Genomic DNA, 20,370 nt, shown 5'->3' with positions numbered 1-20,370 from the left:
CTGAAGGTCCTGAGACTCTGTTGTTGTCCTGATGAGGTGTCGACCACTGGAACAGCTCATTGTGAGGGTGTTGAGGATCCCTAATGGTCCTGTTGGTCCTGGTCATGCTCCTCCTGTTGTGGATCTCCTGGAGGGTGGAGAGTGTTGGACCAGTGGTTGACCTCAGTACCTTCTGAGGGCTCAGTGCTGTTCCCGTATCACTGGGAGATGTTTCTATTCAGTCCACCCTCGACCACTTCAGAGTAAAAAGACCTCATGATGTTCAGAGAGACCCTGAACTTCCTCAGCTGTCTGAGGTGATGGAGGCACTGTGGTGTCCATGATTGATCCTCAGAGATGTTCACTCACAGGTACTTCAAAGTACACATCTTCTCAACAAGTGAAGAAGTGCTTGCTTCCCCAAGTAAAGGAGTTCAAGTATCTTGGGATCTTGTTCATGAGTGATGGGAAAATAGAGCGTGAGATGGACAGGAGGATTGGTGCAGCATCAGCAGTAATACGGGCGTTGTACCAAACCGTCATGGTGAAGAAGGAGCTGAGCCAGAAGATGAAGCTCTCGATTTACCGTTCATCTACGTTCCAACCCTCACCTATGGTCATGAGCTCTGGGTAGTGACGGTAAGAACTAGATCACGGATGCAAGCAGCTGACTTGAGCTTCCTCTGTTGGGTTGCAGCTCTACTCTGTTGGAGTAGAGCTGCTGATCCTTCACCTCTAAAGGAGCCAGTTGAGGTGATATGGACACCTGATTTGGATGCCTCCAGTGAGACTTCCTTTGGAGGTTTTCCGACCATGTCCGTCTGGGAGGAGACCCCAGGGTAGACCCAGAACTCAGTGGAGGGATCATATATCTCATCTGGCCTGGGAACCCCACGGGATCACCCAGGAATAGTTGGAAGCTGGAAAGCTTCACAGAGGGAACAGATGTCTGGAATGATCTGCTTCATCTACTGCCTCCCCGACCCGAGCCCGGATAAGCAGAGGAAAATGGATGGATGGATGGATGAATTGATGAATTGATGAATTGATGGATAAATGGATGGATGAATTGATGAATTGATGGATGGATGGATGGATGGATGGATGGCTGGACCTTCTCAACAAGTGTCCCAGTGATCCTGAGTGAGATGTAGTTAATCTGCTGTCTCCTCCCAGAATCCACAATCAGCTCCTTGGTTTTGCTGATGTTCAGGAGCAGGTTGTTGTCCTGTCCCCAACCACCACCCAGCTGGTCAGCGCTGGACCTGAGCACTCCTCCAGAGATGCCGTCTGGTGTCCACCGTCCTCAGTGTCCTCCTCACATCGAATCATACGTAAAAGACGTTCAGGTCATCAACCAGACTCCCATTCACCAGGCTGTGGGATCTTCCCCTGAAGTCGTTGATGGTCTGCAGTCCTTGAAACGAGCTCCTGGAATCACGCTGTTGGAACTCTGGTGCCACTGTGTCCCTGTCCCTCCACTTCTGTCCTTCAAGCCCGTCTCAGATTGAATGATGGTGCTTTATGTTCCTCAAACCTGCCCATTAGAAGCATTGAGTTGTAGGCAGTGGTGCGATTTGTCTTTCCATCTGAACGGTCACCATGGGAACGGTATCATTTACCAGCGCTGCTATGAAGTCCGTCACCACCTTCGTAAACTCGTTCACATCCCTCAAGCACCGTCTGAACAGTTTGTCTTTGACATAGAAAAACTAAACTTTACGGTCTGCTAATCAAGGCTTTTATTTTGCTAACATTTCTTACATATCCTGCTTCATCATCTCAGATTGAATGCTAAATTTGAGTTTCTTGTGAAATAAAATCCAATAATCTGATCTTTAAAGTCAAACCTTCTCTTCTCTCCGTGCTTTTATTTTGGGGGGGGGGAGGGTCTCGGGATGTGCTCTGGCTGCGCCCTGGCCGCTTTACGGCAGCTCCCGTGTTCGCAGCAGCAGCAGCGGCTCCGGGTCGCCGGTAAAAGTCGTACTTTTTCCTGTCTGCGCGAGCGCCTCTCTGACATGAAAACTGCGTGAAGCTTCGGACCGAGCGCGAGACCTTCAGGTAGGAGCAACAACAACAACAACAACACCAGGATGTTTGTTTGTTTGTTTGTTTGTTTGTGCAGCTGATCGGTCACGTGTTTAATTAAGGCTGTAATTATCCGCTGACGTCAGTTAGTCAATCAATTAATCAATTGATCGATGGGCTCGTGCAGCGCGGAGAAGTCACGGAGTACTTTTACTTTACTGCAGTATTTCTGAAAAGAGACTAAAACTGGAGCTGAACTCTGAAGAATGTTCAGATCAGCTTCATGTTGGAGTCAAAATGTGAAAAAATAACAAGACAAGTTTCAGTTTTATGAAGTTTTTAGTTTAAACTGCATCTGAAAGAAGAAAAAAAGTGAATCTGATGAAGTTCGGCTCTGATTCTGATCTAAATCTGATCAATAATCTGAGATTATATTGATCAGCTTCAGACTCTTTAAAATGTTAATTAACATACAGGATTTTAGTGGACATTTAGTGTTTTTTTCTGGTGATTTTGTGTCTTTTTCTAGTTGTTTTGTGTCTGTTTGTGGTCTTTTTGTGTCTTTTTTTGGTTGTTTTGTCTCTTTAAAATTGTTTTGTGTCTCTTTGTGGTCTTTTTGTGTCTTTTTTGATTGTTTTGTCTCTTTGTGGTTGTTTTGTCTTTCTATGGTTGTTTTGTGTCTTTGTGGTTGTTTTGTCTCTTTGTGGTTTTTTTGTGTCTTTGTGGTCATTTTGAATCACGTCAATATTTCCATCAGTGCAGCAGAACATCATCTGTTTTAGGTTTTCCAGTTTCCATCGAGTGATTCTGGATTTTAAATCTGCTGTTTAGAGCAAAGTTTCTCAGTTGAAATTGAAACGTTTGTTTAATCAGACTGCTCTGGTTGTTTCTGGTCATCTTTTAAAATAAGTGATCAGAGAACTTCCTGTTGTTCCACCATGGATGAAGAACTGAAAGGCTGTACCTTTTCCAACTGTCCTTGAATGTTTCATAAGTGATGCGTTCTACAAGGAAAATTAACTGAATGTTCTTTTCAGTTCCGGTATCGATTATTTGTAATTGAGGAAGGCTGATAACTGATATCTGGAACCGATACACATGAACTATTATGTACTAACAGCATGACATAGCAGGAAACCAGTCCTTTCTTATGACTGTTACTGGTTATAGAAATAGGAGGGATGGTGTTAGCATACCACGTGATGCTACATTGCTTCCTGTTTACTGATCAATCAATTGATTAAGATCATTAACTGTACCTCACCACATCTTTCGCAGTTTTGTTTATGTTTTACTGTTACATCACTTTTATTTCCCGCTAATGTCCAGATTTTAAAGCTTTATTGTTTTCCAGACACAGTTTCAGCGTAATCTGTGGCTGCCCTCTAGCTTTAGCTGCTAGCCATTAGCGTAGCATTAGCCACTGTGAGAGAAGCTAATTTCCTGGTTTATGCTTCTTGTTTAGTTTTGCAGATTGTGTATCAAAAGACAGTTGAGTTCATCAGATTGAACAGATTGATAAACAAAGAATAAATCTGACTTTCGAAATATGTTATGGTGCTAGGTAGCCAGATAGCGTTAGCCTCATGCTAAGAGACGTAGCAAACCTGTTAATGATTCACACTTGAACTTGTTTTTTTGACTCTGATCCAGGTGGTTTTCTCCTGACTACATCCTTGCTTGTGTTGTATCTACTCTCAAATGTAGTTTTGTCTTTTTGTGGTACCTTTATTTCTCTTTGTGTTTGTTTTGTGTCTTTTTGTAGTCATTTAGTGGATATTTGTGGTTGTTTTGTGTTTCCTTGTTATTTTGTGTCTCTTTATGGTCGTTTTTGTGTCTCTTCATATTTGTTTTTTTGTCTCTGTCGTTGTTTTGTGTCTCTTTGTGGTCATTTTGTGTTATTGCTGTATGTCACTTTATGGTAGTTTTGTGTCTCTTTGTTGTAGTTTTGCATCTCTTGTGTTAATTTTCACTGTTACTGTTTGGTCTCTTGATGTTGGTTTGTGTCTCTGTGATCCTTTTGTGTATCTTTGTGGTTGATTTGTTTCTCTTTGTAGTTATTTAGTCTGTGTCTGCTTTTTTTTGCATCTTTTGTAAACATGTCGTTTATCTTTGAAGTTGCTTTATGTTGCCTTGTGGTCACTGTGTGTCATAGAACACGTCTAGCATCTATTTCGTTCAATTTTGTGTCTCTTTGTGGTCAGTTTGTGCGACACTCAAGTTGTTTTTGTTTCACATTTGGGTCCATTTCTTGTTTGTTGTGACTATTTTTGATTATTTTGTTTGTTTCTGGACATTTCATTATCATTTATGATTATTTGACGGACTTTCTAACAAAAACACTATCATTAAAAACTTTGTCTCTGCAGGACGACCGCCAGCGTTGGCGCGTCCTCATTGGCTGAGTAGCAGCTAGAGGCGGAGTCAGAGTGACAGTGGGCGGGACTCCAAGATGCGGCGGCCTGTTGGCTCCGCCCCCTTCAGCTTCATCTGGCACTGGTAAATAAAACGCACACCTGAACAGAGTGTCTGCTGCGTTTGAGTCAGATCGTAAATTTCATCATTGAGTAGAAGAACAAACGTAAACAACCAACATGGCCGACTGAGAAAGTGGTCTAATGGCAACACATGACTGTGTGGTTGTTTTGCTTCTCTGTGGTCAGTGTTTGAGCAGAGTTGTACGTGAGCTGGTGTGCTGAGCTGCAGGCAACAGTATATTACTTCAATAACATTTTCCGACATGAGGAGCATATTTTCATGGCAACAGCCTTCTCAGTATGCAGCTCTGACAAAGAGAAAGATGAGTTTTTAGGGGTTTAACCAATGACCAGAGCTTGTTTGAATGTTTCTGATGTAGCCTCATCTCACCTGTACATTTCATCCTCCAGGTGTCTCCTGTGGATTCTCACGATTCCTCCAGCAGTTCTCGGGGTGAGTCCATCTGGTGTCTGTCTGATGTCACAACTGGTTGTAGAATCAGGAAGCATTTCATTGGTCAGGGACCGACTTCCTGGCATTATGTGATGCTGTCTAAGAAAAAACAAAAAACAGTCAGAAACAGCAACTGTGGATTGAACCAAAAACAAAACTTATTAGATAACGGTACTTTTTATACCGACAAATCAGTAAAGAAAAGATGGTTTTACTGTGCTGACATGTTTCGATTGCATCTGCAGACTTCTTCCTTTTTATCAGGTGACCAGTCTGTCAGATCTGTCAGACCGGTCACCTGAAATAAAGGACACGTCATCACATGTCGGATGATGTTCTGAAGAAGACTGCCGATGCAGCCGAAACATGTCAGCAAGCTAAAACCATCTTTTCTTTACTGATTTGTTGGTATAAAAAGTAATGTTGTCCTATAATAATAAACGACAAGATAAACATATTCCAACTAAAAACAAGATTTGTTGCCATGATTTACATCATGATGCTGCCTCCACCATGCTTCACATCATGATGCTGCCTCCGCCGTGCTTCACATCAAGAAGCTGCCACCACCGTGCTTCACATCATGATGCTGCCACCACCGTGCTTCACATCAAGAAGCTGCCACCACCGTGCTTCACATCATGATGCTACCACCACCGTGCTTCACGTCATGATGCTGCCTCCACCGTGCTTCACATCATGATGATGCCACCACCGTGCTTCCCATCATGATGCTGCCACCACCGTGCTTCACATCATGATGCTACCACCACCGTGCTTCACGTCATGATGCTGCCTCCACCGTGCTTCCCATCATGATGCTACCACCACCGTGCTTCACATCATAGGTCATACGTGTCTTGGTGGGCTCCCTCACTTGTGTCTTTGTTGCTCGGTCAGTCAGCTGCTCTCGCCTTTGTTAAAAATCAGCTGCAGATATTTGAGTTTTAAATTAAGAGTCTTTCGATTATTTACTGTGTTTAATGGTTAATATCTTTTATCCCTGTAATTTTTTCAAGTTGTCTGTAATTTAACAAAACAGACAATAATGGGTTCATTATTTAAGAATGGAAAAAACTGCTGGTTGCTGCATCTAAGGGAGTGTGAGGCTTTTTAAAAGCCAAACCTATTCATAGATGTTTGCTAGGAACTGATAAAGTTTTCTCAGGTAATGGCAGTCATATCTGTGACATAGCTGCATATTTGCTAACTTAATGGTCAAACATTGTAAAGCCACAAATCACAAATACAGAGTTTTCATTATCTGTTTTTTTTAAGGTTAACATATAAATGCATGTTTTTCTGTGATTTTATTATTCATTTTCTGTAATTTAACAAAAAAGAAAATCAGTTTTCAGAAAATGTAAGTTTTTTTTTAATTTTAATTCAGTTTAAAGCTTCATTTGTTGACACCTAAAATTCCTCAGGAAAACCCCTGGTCTGTTAAAGTGAAGGGGAATCACATGCTGATGTTAGGAATGATCAGAGCAGCATCACTGGAGAAGCTGATGGTTTGTTCCAGGTGAACTCAGGTGGTTTCTACCTGGACTTTGGTCTGATGACCGTAGCCTCCAGATAATCCTCTCGGTTCTTGGTGCCCAGAGACTCTCTGGGTTCTGCCAGCTTACCAGCAGATGACCTCTGCAGCCGAAACCACAGCGAGCTCCATCTGGCATCAGATTTGTGCCATCTGCTTTGATTAGCAAAGACTTTGGACTTTGTGTTGTTGTTTCACTCGGAGCTCTGGACATTGTGAGCGTGAGGCTCCCCACATGGAGGCCGAGCAGCCAGCCGACACCGAGCAGCAGCTTCTCCTCCAGAGCTGCAGAATAACAGCAGAAAATCATCCAGTATTAGAAGCATTTCTAAAGGCTGTGTACCTCTGTGCAGCTCAGGGCTGAGTGGAGCTTTCTGTTTGGTTTCTGTCTCTTTTATTTTGGAATTTTTCAAAGTAAAGTTCAAAGGCTGATGCAGTAAATAGATATTTAACTAACACTGCCTGCAGTTCAACCTGAAAAAAATTCAGAATTTTTGTCTAATGACTGTCATTTGTAGCTGAATCAGTCAAAGCTTTGCTGTTGCCGCAAAGAATGCAGAATTTTCTGATTTTTATAGAATCTTTTTGGAGCAAAAACAACCCAAAAATAGCCCAAAACAGGCACAAGAAGACACAAAACTGTGTACAAGAGACTCAAAAACTTCAGACACATAAAACGACCACAGAAATACAGTGCATGGAGATGTAAAACAATCAAACAGACACACAAAACACCACAAACAGATAGAAAAACACAACAAATAGGCACAAAACAACCAACTAGAGGTACAAAAGCACCACAATGAGCCACAAAACTACCACAGAAATTACCATAATGTGAATGTTTAGACACTTGGAGTTTTACAAAAGAAAGAAAGGACTACAACGGGAAATACCGCGCTACTCGGTGAACTACAGAACTCAGGCTTCAGGATCGTCAGAGCCCCTCGAGGGTTGGTGGAAAAATCACACTAGAGAAATGGAAAAACCCAAACCAGAGATATACACCGCCAAGCAGCTGACTGGACGAGCAACAGACGACTGAATGAGAGTCATCAACACTACAGATAACAACGCTAACAAGCTGCTAGTCTGGCTTCAGAAACTTAGCTGAAACATACCGGTCATGGAACGGGGAACAGAGCGTATCAGACAGAGTGGACAGGTTGCAGGGAATCCAACAAGGCTGGCAGGTGGTCCAGGATGGAAAAGCAAAGAACAAGGTTTTAAACACGGAACAGGAAACGCAGGAGCCGGACTGGTCAACAATTACTTCCTCCTGTCAAGTTGGCAGCACCTGCCATGCCACATGTCCACGCCCACCGGAGAAAGAGGAAGTGAGAGGGAAGAGAGAAGGCAGCTGCTCCCACTTGGAGCCTGAATGGAGTTCGTCACACATAAAGCGACAGAAAACCAGCTCAAAGACACCAAACCACTCTGAAGAGACAAAAACTTCACAAAGAGACATAAAACCGCAACAGAGGGGAAAAAAACTACTACAAAGACAAACAAAACAACCATAGAAAGACAAAGTGACTCCATTTGTTGTCTCTTTCAGTCAGGTTGTGTTACTGTGAGGTAGACGGATGGAGGACCAGATTATGGACCAACTGTCTGATAGTTCAGGTGTTTGTTGGTGGAGTTCCTTTACTTTATGGATTCATTGATAAAAAAAATATTGCTGTGATGGAGGATAGATGGAGGGATAATGGAGGATAGATGGAGGATAGATGGAGGATAGATGGAGGGATGATGGAGGACAGATGGAGGATAGATGGAGGGATGATGGAGGACAGATGGAGGACAGATGGAGGGATGATGGAGGATAGATGGAGGATAGATGGAGGATAGATGGAGGGATGATGGAGGGATGATGGAGGATAGATGGAGTATAGATGGAGGGATGATGGAGGATAGATGGAGGATAGATGGAGGGATGATGGAGGGATGACAGATGGAGGATAGATGGAGGATAGATGGAGGGATGATGGAGGATAGATGGAGGATAGATGGAGGGATGATGGAGGGATGACAGATGGAGGATAGATGGAGGATAGATGGAGGGATGATGGAGGATAGATGGAGGGATGATGGAGGGATGATGGAGGATAGATGGAGGATAGATGGAGGGATGATGGAGGGATGACAGATGGAGGATAGATGGAGGATAGACGGAGGGATGATGGAGAATAGATGGAGGATAGATGGAGGGATGATGGAGGATAGATGGAGGACAGATGGAGGGATGATGGAGGATAGATGGAGGGATGATGGAGGATAGATGGAGGATAGATGGAGGGATGATGGAGGATAGATGGAGGGATGATGGAGGGATGACAGATGGATAGATGGAGGATAGATGGAGGGATGATGGAGGATAGATGGAGGGATGATGGAGGACAGATGGAGGATAGATGGAGGGATGATGGAGGGATGATAGATGGAGGAATGACGGAGGATAGATGGAGGGATGATGGAGGGATGACAGATGGATAGATGGAGGATAGATGGAGGGATGATGGAGGAATGACGGAGGATAGATGGAGGGATGATGGTGGATAGATGGAGGATAGATGGAGGGATAATGGAGGATAGATGGAGGATAGATGGAGGGATAATCTGCTCCCGGATGAACGGTTGATGGAGCCATGACCCGACGGAAGTGAAGACTGTTTTTCTTTGGTCGAGGTCGTCGGGTTCAGTTTGCCTGAACAGCAGCATCATCGTCCAATCGGCTGCTGGGCTCTGTGATTCAGCCAATCAGAGTGTGGTGATGAAGGGATGATTTTAGGGATGATGGAGGGATGGCGGAGGACGGAGTAGGTGCAGCCGGAGCTGATTGGGTTGCAGCAGAGATGGCGGATGCTAACAGATGCTAACGGAGGATAGCAGAGGCTAGCGCAGGTAGTAGAGGCTAGCGGAGGCTAACAGAGGCTAGCGGAGGTGGTGGAGGCTAATGGAGGTGGTGGAGGAACGATGCTGGTTGGAGACTTCCAGAACAAAGTGGTGACAGCAGATGAAGCGATAGCGGCCACATTCCTGCTGATAGCCACGCCTCACTGATAACCTAGTTTACACAACGCTGCAGGAATGTGGCCGCTGCACAAACACTGCTGCATGCTGGGAAACCAGCCGTCTGGGGCCCACAGAGATAGAAAAAAAACACTCAGTACATCAACACTCGGTGTGGGATGGACGGAGGGGGAGAACCAGGATCAGGGTTCTGTTCTGATGGTCCCTCAGTGACTGTAGGAGCCTGGTTCTAGCAGCAGGGCGTCCAAACACAAAAACCAACAACTGATAGGAAAATAATTAATAGCTGCAGCTACAAACGCCCAATATTAGAAACATGTTTAATTTTATTTTTTATTTTACAAAAATACAAACATTTTCTGCATTTGACAGAAAAAAAGACGGACGTTTGATGGATGTTTGATGGATATTTGATGTATGTTTCAAGAATGTTTAAAAGTTGTTTCATGAATGTTTGATTTATGTTTGATGGATGCTTCATGGATGTTTGATGGATGTTTGACGGATCTTTTGGGGTATTTATTTTATGTTCGATGTTTGACAAATGTTGGACGGATGTTTGATGGATGTTTGACTGACGCTTGATGATATTTCAAGAATGCTTAAGAGCTGTTTAACCAATGGTTGTCGAATGTTTATGAATGTTTGACAAATGTTTGATGGATGTTCAAAAGTTGTTTGATGGATGTTTGACCAACGTTTGATGAATGTTTCACAATTGTTTTGAATAAGTCGCTGTTGGCTGGTTTCGCTGCCTGCTCTGCGATATTTCATCAATATGTTTGGTTTTCAATGTATGTTATTTGTTTTAATAGTCTGACTGGATGTAGACTTTAGGGAAAACCTGCCATCTCCACCAAACATTTTCACGCAACATGAGGCACAAAGCCACCACAGAGAGACACAAAACCACTACAATGAGATGCAAAACAGCTGAAAAGAGGCCTAAAACTGCTGCAGAACCTAAGAGATGCAAGAACCCCAAAAAGAAACCACTACGAAGAAATGCAAATCCACTGCAGATATGCAGAAATACCATAAAAAGGGTTGGACCAACTTGATTAAACTAAGTCAGACCTAACCCTTGGATATCAGTTGAATCAACCCTAATATATTATGTTGAATAAACTCATGGACAGTTAGTTAGCTTAACAGAATTGGTTAAGGCTGAAATAGTTTCTAGGATTTTTTAGAAATGTTTATTCAGTTATTTTTCAGAGTGTAATTAAAAAATTTTGCCAAACTTGTTCAGGTACCTGTGAACTCACATGTGCTTTAGTTCCCAGCGTACCTGAACGCACCACAAAGAGACACAAAAACATTACAGAGAGACACAAAACCATCACAAAGACACACAACAACCAAAAAGAGAACCAAAAAAACCCCACAAAGATGCGATTGGATTTCTGTCTGTATTCAGCAGTCCTGTTGGACCAACTAGTTTTTACAGTGTCATTTTCAGTGCTGTAAAATTAGTTGGACCAACTTGATTAAATTAAGTCAAATGTAGCCCTGGGAAATAAGTTGACTTGACCCTAACAAATTCAGTTGGTTTAATAGAATTGGTTGATGCAGAAATACTTTCTCAGATTTTTTTTAACGTTAGTTCAGTTATTGTTTTAGAGTGTAATTAAACAATGGATGGATTTTCTCCACTTGTTCAGGAAACTGTGAACTCTAACATGCAGCAGCTCACCTGAACATGCTGACACGTGTTCCATTGTGTGATATATGATGAGCACACGTGAGCGACGGGAGTTTAGATCTCAGACGATTTGATTCGGATCTGATGAACATCTGTGCTCATTCAAAGGGTCATAAAAAATGGAGCGTGATTGTCACTGACGTGATCTGATACTCGGTCTGCTTCCTGAGAATCTGAGATGCTTGTCTGTCTGTGTTTACATTCCTCACTGTCTGCACAGAAAACACCAGAAAACACAAAACACACCACAAAACTGTCCGCTGCAGTCCGAGAGGCAACCGCAACCAAACAGCACCTCTTCAGTTCTGTCTGCAGGCCTCCACAGCCGGTCTGACTTCATAGAACCCGCTGGTCCAACGCTCTCACCAGCAGCCCTTTGAAGTGTCAGAATCTGGGATCAGCCCCTATTCCAGCAAAGAGAATCTGCAAGCTCGAAGAAAGTTGTGTGCAAACATGTGGCAGAGTGAGAAAACAGAAACAGTCGAGGCACGTGAACAGAATTTAGTCCTGAAATGGTTAACAGAGTTTTACGGTTATTTAGATGAGAGAAAGCATGAAGGAATTGTTTTTTTATTTCACAAGGACAGAAAAACAACCTGAAATGAGTCACAGTTAGCAGAAAATAGTCCAGTTGTTGTTAAAAGCGCAACATAAAAAGAGATATAGAACTGATAAACAAAGATGTTTTCCCTTTTTAGTGCTTTTCATCATCGAATCAGTCAATATATTTTTGTTTTTTTTGACAGGAATTTACGAAAAGAGAATTTCATGTCAAAGTGAAAATAGATTTCTATAAACTAACGTCAATTAACAAAAAATATAAAGTATACATAGTGGGAATCAAATACTACACACCATCGCCATTGTAAAGCATGGTGGCAGCATCATGATGTGAAGCACGGTGGTGGCAGCATCATGATGTGAAGCATGGTGGTGGCAGCATCATGACGTGAAGCATGGTGGTGGCAGCATCATGATGTGAAGCATGGTGGTGGCAGCATCATGATGTGAAGCATGGTGGTGGCAGCATCATGATGTGAAGCATGGTGGTGGCAGCATCATGATGTGAAGCATGGTGGTGGCAGCATCATGATGTGAAGCATGGTGGTGGCAGCATCATGATGTGAAGCATGGTGGTGGCAGCATCATGATGTGAAGCACGGTGGTGGCAGCATCATGATGTGAAGCACAGTGGTGGCAGCATCATGACGTGAAGCACGGTGGTGGCAGCATCATGATGTGAAGCACGGTGGTGGCAGCATCATGACGTGAAGCATGGTGGTGGCAGCATCATAATGTGAAGCACGGTGGTGGCAGCATCATGACGTGAAGCATGGTGGTGGCAGCATTATGATGTAAAATACTAACATATGATAAAACAACTGAAAACTCAACACATCCTGGCATCTGCTGATGATGTAATGACGTGTTGTTGTGTAGCAGCGGTGATGTCACCTCCAGTGAATTCATTTAAGTGATGTCATGGTGATGTTCTCTTGGTTTCCAGGGCGACCTGACGGAGCCGTGCGGTGGGCGGGACTGTACCACCTGTCAGTGTTCCCCAGCCAAAGGAGCGAGGGTGAGACTCCGCCCACTGAAACACACACACTCACACATGGCAGCCAATTGCTCAGCTGCAGTATGACATCATCACAGCTGCAGAAGGTTTGTTCTGTTAACAGACCAGTGACACCTTTACTATGGACACGTAAACACACACACAGACACACTGTCCTGAGGAGCTGCTGGATGGAGGAGTGTGTTGGTGTTAAATTAGCAGCTGTTTACCTTAAACTGACTCAGCAGATTCCACACACACACACACACACACACACACGTGTGTGTGTGCCCATGTTTTTGCTACATTGTGGGGACCAAATGTCCCCACCACTGTAGGAAAACCGAAAACTATGTCACTTGTGGGGACCTCATTTCGGTCCCCACAAGTTTAAACAGTGTTTTCTTGGCCATGTTGGTATTACTGAAAAAAGTAAAAGTGCAAAAACGTTTCTTCAGGGTTAGGCATTGTTTTGGTTAGGGTTAGGGTTTGGTTAAGGTTAGTGTTAGGGTTAGGGGTTAGGGGTTAGATATGAATGGGAGTCAATGGTATGTCCCCACAATGATAGCAAGACACACACACACACACACACACACACACACACACACACACACACACACACACACACACACACACACACACACACACACACACACACACACACACACACACACACACACACACACAGCGGTGTGATGTCACAGCGACTCCTTGAACTCTGAGCTTCTGTTTCCAGAAACATCTTTAATCTGATGTTGACAGAAAAAAGAAAACCGACCCAGTGACTGTTGTCACGGCAACATGGCGAGAAGTCACCTAGCGGTCCAGATGTTTTGGATGTTTCGGTCTTTGTGGTACAGATGTTTCTGTGGATGCACACAGCGTGGTCCAGATGTTGGTGGACACATCTTCCAGATGATGACAGCGTGATCCAAGTGGTTCCATGGATACGTACTGTGTCCAGAGAGCTGTCCAGATGTTTCCATCTGTAGTCACACAGGGCTCCAGATGCTGCAGTGAGCAGTGACATTGTGTCTAGGTGTTGGATGTATAGTGGTTTGGTTGTTTCTGTAAACAGTCAGGTTGTCATCCAGATGTTGTGCAGAGTCCAGATGTTTGTTCTGACAGTGAGAGTGGTCCAGATGTTTCAGTCTATAGTTACAAAGTTGTGCAGATATTTGAGTCAAAGAGTGGTCCAGATGTTACAGTGAGCAGTCATGATGGTCCAGATGTTTCTGTTATGTTGTGCTCCAGGTGTTGCAGTGAGCAGTCATGATGGTCTAGATGTTTCTGTCTACTGTCAGGCTGTGATCCAGATGTTTCAGTCTATAGTTATAGTGCAGTCCAGATGTTGGATTTATAGCAGCCCAGATGTTCGTGTGGACACTGACACCGTTCCAGGTGTTTCTGTCACCACGGTGACGCTGTGCTCCAGATGTTTGAGCTGCTGTTTGTGTGAGTTTACTGGGCCATGTGATCTGTACCATGATTTGAATCAGGAGCCAATCAAATGGCTGATTTAGTGTCACATGTTAGCTGTCACTGCAGTCAGCTGATCGGGTAAACAACAACAACAACAACAGAACCAGCAGCAGCATCTATCTGTCAGGGTGTCGACAGGGCCACAAACAGAAAGTGACCTGCTCTATGTGTGTGTGTGTGTGTGTGTGTGTGTGTGTGTGTGTGTGTGTGTGTGTGTGTGTGTGTGTGTGTTTGTACAGCTGGGGGGAGCAGACAGGCAGAGAGGATTGTGGGAAGGCGTCTGTCTCAGTGATTTCACAGCCGAGTGGTTTCAGAGAAAAGAGGACGGAGAGAGGACTAACAGAGATCACAGCTGTCACATCTCATCACACACACACTGACAGACACACACACACACACTAAGAGACACGCACACACACACACACACACACACACACACACACACACACACACACACACACACACACACACACACACACACACAGATAAATCAGCAGCTCCGTGTTGACCAGTATTGATTTTATCTAAACTAAAACACAAACACAACACAAACACAAAATCAGTAATCGATAAATATCAGTTTACAATCACATTACAGTGTTATGAACAAATATTACATGTTAACTCATTGATTATAAATGATCAGTATATGAGGATTGAAACATGAGACTGAAACCAGGAAACTGTGATCTGGAAATACTGATACAGATGTTTATATACCAGATGTTTATGGTCCAGGTGTTTACTGATCAGGTGTTTTCTTACCAGGTGTTTATGGTCCAGATGTTTACTTACCAGGTGTTTATGGTCCAGATGTTTACTTACCAGGTGTTTATGGTCCAGATGTTTACTTACCAGGTGTTTATGGTCCAGATGTGTACTTACCAGGTGTTTATGGTCCAGATGTTTACTTACCAGATGTGTACTTACCAGATGTTTATGGTCCAGATGTTTACTTACCAGATGTTTATGGTCCAGATGTTTACTTACCAGATGTGTACTTACCAGGTGTTTATGGTCCAGATGTTTACTTACCAGATGTGTACTTACCAGATGTTTATGGTCCAGATGTTTACTTACCAGGTGTTTATGGTCCAGATGTTTACTTACCAGGTGTTTATGGTCCAGATGTTTACTTACCAGATGTGTACTTACCAGATGTTTATGGTCCAGATGTTTACTTACCAGATGTTTATGGTCCAGATGTTTACTTACCAGATGTTTAAGGTCCAGGTGTTTATGGTCCAGATGTTTACTGAGGTTGATCATTATGGGTGATTTATTGATAAGTCACGTTTCCATGCAGACCTCAGTATCTTGTTGGTGAATTTGTTCGTTCTGTTGACGTGTTCTAACAGGAAAATTTGAGGTTTTAGCTGCAGAAACTCTGATATGACTCATGGTGTAATGAAGATCTACAGGCATCTGTTGAGATAAACGAACCTCTGACCTTAAAAAACTTCATCCTCACCTGCTCAGGTGATGCGTCTCCTCACTGCTTTTATGCCTTTCTGCCTGTAAGGCTTCATTACCTCGCAGATATTCCTGCTCCACCACCGATCAGGAGAGAAAAACCTCCTAGCTGATGATCCAGTTTCATAACCTCTAAATAAACTGAATAAAACCTCAGCGTTTTTGGCTTTGAGGCGCTACAGAATCAAAAATATTTAATAAAAGTCTCAAATATCTTAAAGAAATCAGCTCCAGACAAGAGGATCTTAGCATCACTGCTGTGTTCACTCTCAAATTACATGTTTTTATGGCATAAAATATTAAATTATCAAGTCAAACAGATATCAGAAGTTGTGGAAATCTGATTTACTTCATAAAAATGTGCAGATTTTGAAGCTAACAGTGATGCTAATACTTTTATTTCTGCAGCTCTGATCCAAATCAGCATTACAGAGTGCTTATAGTCATTTTAAAAAGGAATAAAAACTAAAATTAGTGGAAAAATCAAAGGATTAAACATTAAAATGGTGGGTTAATATGATATTTAAAAGAAAGAGCACAATAAAAAAAATAAAACACAGTGAAATTCAACAACTTAGGGCAAAAATATGCATAAAAATTACAATTATTTCCTCTAATTGTCATAATAAACTGTTTTTCTGTCTTGTCACCGGCTGTAAATGATTCTTACAGTTAAATTGGTCGGAATAAAACCAATAAACTGCCCAATAATAATGTTAATTATTATTATTTAACCAACTAAAACTATCCACAGTGCAGATTTCAGTTCAAACATGAAGATCTGATGCAGTTTAATCAGATTTTATACTCTGAACAGGTCCAGAATCAGTGGAGTGAAAAGATTTATTATCTTAAATGAGTTTTTAAAAGTTAGACTTTCTCATTTTTTTTCCAAAAAAATCATCATATTCTGATTGATTATTGGTCCTGAATTGACAGTATACCATTTTCTTTCTTTCTTTGTTTAAAAGTGTGTTCTCATTGACTTTTTGTGCTGTTTTAAATTATTTAAAGAAACATTCAGTCTGATCCACTTCTGGTTGTTGGGTCATACTGCCCCCCAGTGGTCAGAGAGCAACATTACACGTGTGTCTGAGGCACCTCCTGCAGGCTGAAGACTGAACTACAGACACCATCAGAACAAACTGCATGAATTTCTGAACAATTAATAGTTTTCCAGAGTGGCTCATGCCTATAGTTGAAAAATTACAGATCATTTTTTGATTATTTGGTCTTAAAAAACTCAGAAAATGGTGAAAAATGTGTCTCATTGTTTCCCTAAAGCCCAAAACTAGAAGATATTCACATTTAAGAAGCTGCAGTCTGATAATTTTGAGTTTCCTCTCAAAAAAGAAGACTCAAACTGAGCAATCTATTGTTGAAATAGTTGGCGATTGGTTCAGTATTTGACAACTAATTGTTTAATTGTTGGAGTGGATGGTGTGGAAGAGTCCATGTTGGATCCATGTTTATGATCAGTGTGAATGTACAGATGGGCTTCACCATTATTTCGTGTATATATTTCAGGTTATATGATGAGATGTCAGCTTCTAAGCAGTTGTAGTGTTAAGGTATACGTCAAGGTGTTAAAGGTGGTGAAACTGCTTGGGGATGGAAGACTGAGGTCATCTAAGGTTGAAGAACTACCTGAGGAGGTCTGACTGAAGATGTCAGTAATGGTTTCAACTGGTTTGGGAGGGATGGTTGAAGGTGTCAGTGGTGATTAAACTGCCTGGGGTGGGATTGCTTTATGGTTCAGTGGTGATGTAACTGCCAGGGAAGTGCTGACTCAAGGTGTTAATGGTTTTGAAACTGCTAGGGGATGGACTACTAAAGCCGTCCGGGCGGGTAAAACTACCTGAGGATCTGACTGAAGATGTTAGAAATGACGGAACTGCCTGCAGAGGTACAACTCAAGGTGTTAAATGTGGTAAAACTACCTGGGGAGGGATTACTTTATGGGTCAATGATGGTGAAATTGTCCTGGGATGGAAGACTTAAGTCATCAAGGATGGTAAAACTACCTGATTATATCAGTAGTGATGAAACTGCCAAGGGAAGATGACTATGTGTGAGATTGTGAAACGGCCGGGCTTTGGAAGACGTAAGATGTCAGTGACGGTTTTAACTGCCTGGGATGGATGACTCAGTGTGTTAATGACAGTGATGATTAAAGATGGTAATTACAGTGAAACTGCCTAGGGAGGGACCTCTGGACTGGAGTATAACCAGCCTACTCTTCAAGATCTGACAGTGCTGTTTTTTGGTTCTGCAGGGTGCTCCAGGTGCTCTGGGTCCACAGGGTCCTCAGGGGCCCCCAGGCTTTCCAGGCCCTCAGGGGCCTCCAGGAGAGAAGGGAAAGAGAGGAGACGAGGGGCCAACTGGTGCTCCGGGACTGAAAGGTGACGTGGTAAGTAAACATGGGTCTGCTGGATTATTTTCACTGGTAAAAAATGTTTCCTGGCTTGTTTGACCAATCACAGCTCTCAGCGATGTCACATGGTGTCTACCTGACACCTGGTTGTATTTCTGTTTAACATTCTGCTCGTTTGTTTCAGGGAATTGTCGGCGTTGGTGGTTTTCCAGGATTAGAGGGAGTTTCGGTAAGAAGCCCCGCCTCCCTCAACATCTCAGCTGCTCTCATTGGTCCAGCTCTACTGACTATCACATCTGTTTGTGTTCAGGGTCACCCAGGACCCGCTGGAGGTCCCGGTTTTCCAGGTCTGGATGGATGTAATGGAACCACAGGGGACCGAGGACAGACTGGACTTCCGGGAGAACAAGGACCTGCTGGAGAACCGGTGATGTGTAGTCATTTTTATCCAGCAGGCTCCAGAGGAAATTTAGGATTTTAGATCAGTAAAATCACCGTCAGATGGTCCTATGGATGTCTCTTACAGTATTATACTGCAGTAAAAATAGTGTACTATTACATCATTGCCATGGTAACAGTGTATGATTCTGCAGGGTTTTCCCGGACTGAAGGGATTTCCAGGAGATCCATCTGTCTACTTTATACAGTTGCCCGGAGTAACCGTAAGTACACCTGTACTATACTGTATTTACGCTGTACTCCAAGTACACCATTAATAGTTGTACATAGGTACTACAGATACATCTATATTGTTTTACATCTGTACTGCACATACCTGTATACTATACGTACACCTGTACTGCGGATTGTGGTTTCTGTAATTTGTAACACTAATCTCAGTGTTTCTGTCTGACAGGGAGACGTCGGGCCCAGTGGACTTCGTGGCCTGCCGGTACGTAAACAAACAAACAAAATAAACAGCATCATGTCAACATGAACCTGGAACATGCCTGTTTGTCTGCAGGGTGAATTGGGACGTCCCGGCCCAAAAGGAGCACCAGGTTCTGCAGGACTAGATGGGATTAATGTGAGTCTCAACAACCCAGAAACACTGATTGGGTGAATCTGTGTTTCCAGCTGTGGACAGCTGATCTGTATTCCAGATGTTTCAGACTGAAGGAGAACTTTGGTTCTTTAATATTACTATTATAATGATTGATGTGGATAACATCGTCTCTCTGTTCAGGGAATCCCTGGTGAGCCTGGTTCTAGAGGTCCACCTGTAAGTACTACACTCCGGGTTTCCTGTTTTCATTCAACCTTTTCTACTACAGAACATCTGCTGATCGATAAATGATTACAGATCAGTGTTCTCACTGCTGGTGTTTGTGTGTTTCAGGGAGAAAAAGGTCGATCTCTGCCCGGACAGAAAGGAGACGAGGTACAAACTGTCACCTGCTCTCTGCTGGCCACGCCCCCTCAGTGACATCACAGCAGAGAAATACCTGTAGTGATGTCACTGAGGGGGCGTGGCCAGCAGGACATGTTCACAGTGTATCGCCAGTGGTAGTACTGCAGTACTGTTTGTGTTCCACAGGGGGATCAGGGCCTCCAGGGGCCTCCGGGGCCGTTCGAGTACGTCGACCCTCCGGAGGACCTGTACATCAAAGGAGATCAGGTGGGTGGGGCTTCAGCATGTTACAGCCAATCAAATTACAGCATTGTTTAGTCATGTTTGTTGTGCTTCTACTCTAAAATTGTTCTACTACAGCTGTGATGTGTTCTGTGGTTCTACTGCTGTGCTGTAGTTCTACTTCAGATACAGGGTGGTTGGGATCTAATGTTTGGCTCTTGTGATTCTTATGTTAACTTCTAATGTCGGGTTATTTTGGGACAGATATCGGTTTGTAAATTTGGGTTCATTAGAGTCTAACGTTGTGTTCTGTTGGGTAGAATATGGGCTTCTTTTGATCCATATGCTAGGATCTTTTGGTTCAAATGGTGTGTTCAAAGATTAGGTTCTTGTGGTTGTGATGTTGGATTCAGTTGGTTATAATATGGGTCCTGTTGTTTCTAATGTTGAGTTCATTTGGTTCTAATGTTGGGCTCAAATATAGAGGTGCAAAGATTTTATTCTTCTGGTTCTGTTGGTTATAATATGGTCTTCTTTTGATCCTTATGCGAGGTTCTTTTGGTTCAAATGTTGACTACTTTTGGTTCTAATAGTGAGTTCTAATGTTGGGTTCTAATGTGGGGATAAAGATTAGACCTTTTTGGTTCTAATGTTGGGTTCTGTTGGTTTCAAGGTGACGTTCCGTTGGTCCTGTTGT

The 20,370-nt window shown here is 43.0% G+C and overlaps 1 protein-coding gene across 1 annotated transcript in view; it reads left to right on the top strand.

Moving 5' to 3' along the window:
* Nucleotides 1-255: 255 nt before the first annotated feature.
* LOC110955174 (collagen alpha-4(IV) chain-like) overlaps nucleotides 256-20,370 on the top strand; it is a 50,707-nt gene continuing 30,592 nt past the window's right edge. Inside the window, exons 1-11 of the mRNA XM_051958230.1 lie at nucleotides 256-296; nucleotides 4,896-4,938; nucleotides 12,721-12,792; nucleotides 18,002-18,136; nucleotides 18,285-18,329; nucleotides 18,411-18,527; nucleotides 18,694-18,762; nucleotides 18,957-18,992; nucleotides 19,287-19,322; nucleotides 19,440-19,481; nucleotides 19,638-19,718. Coding sequence (XP_051814190.1) covers nucleotides 256-296; nucleotides 4,896-4,938; nucleotides 12,721-12,792; nucleotides 18,002-18,136; nucleotides 18,285-18,329; nucleotides 18,411-18,527; nucleotides 18,694-18,762; nucleotides 18,957-18,992; nucleotides 19,287-19,322; nucleotides 19,440-19,481; nucleotides 19,638-19,718 — 717 coding nt within the window. The remainder of the gene's footprint in view (nucleotides 297-4,895; nucleotides 4,939-12,720; nucleotides 12,793-18,001; nucleotides 18,137-18,284; nucleotides 18,330-18,410; nucleotides 18,528-18,693; nucleotides 18,763-18,956; nucleotides 18,993-19,286; nucleotides 19,323-19,439; nucleotides 19,482-19,637; nucleotides 19,719-20,370) is intronic.

Source organism: Acanthochromis polyacanthus, chromosome 13, assembly GCF_021347895.1.
Source record: "Acanthochromis polyacanthus isolate Apoly-LR-REF ecotype Palm Island chromosome 13, KAUST_Apoly_ChrSc, whole genome shotgun sequence".
In the NCBI taxonomy this organism is placed as follows: domain Eukaryota; kingdom Metazoa; phylum Chordata; class Actinopteri; family Pomacentridae; genus Acanthochromis; species Acanthochromis polyacanthus.
The sequence above is the reverse complement of the archived record's forward strand: the minus strand, read 5'-3'. Positions and strand labels throughout refer to the sequence as shown.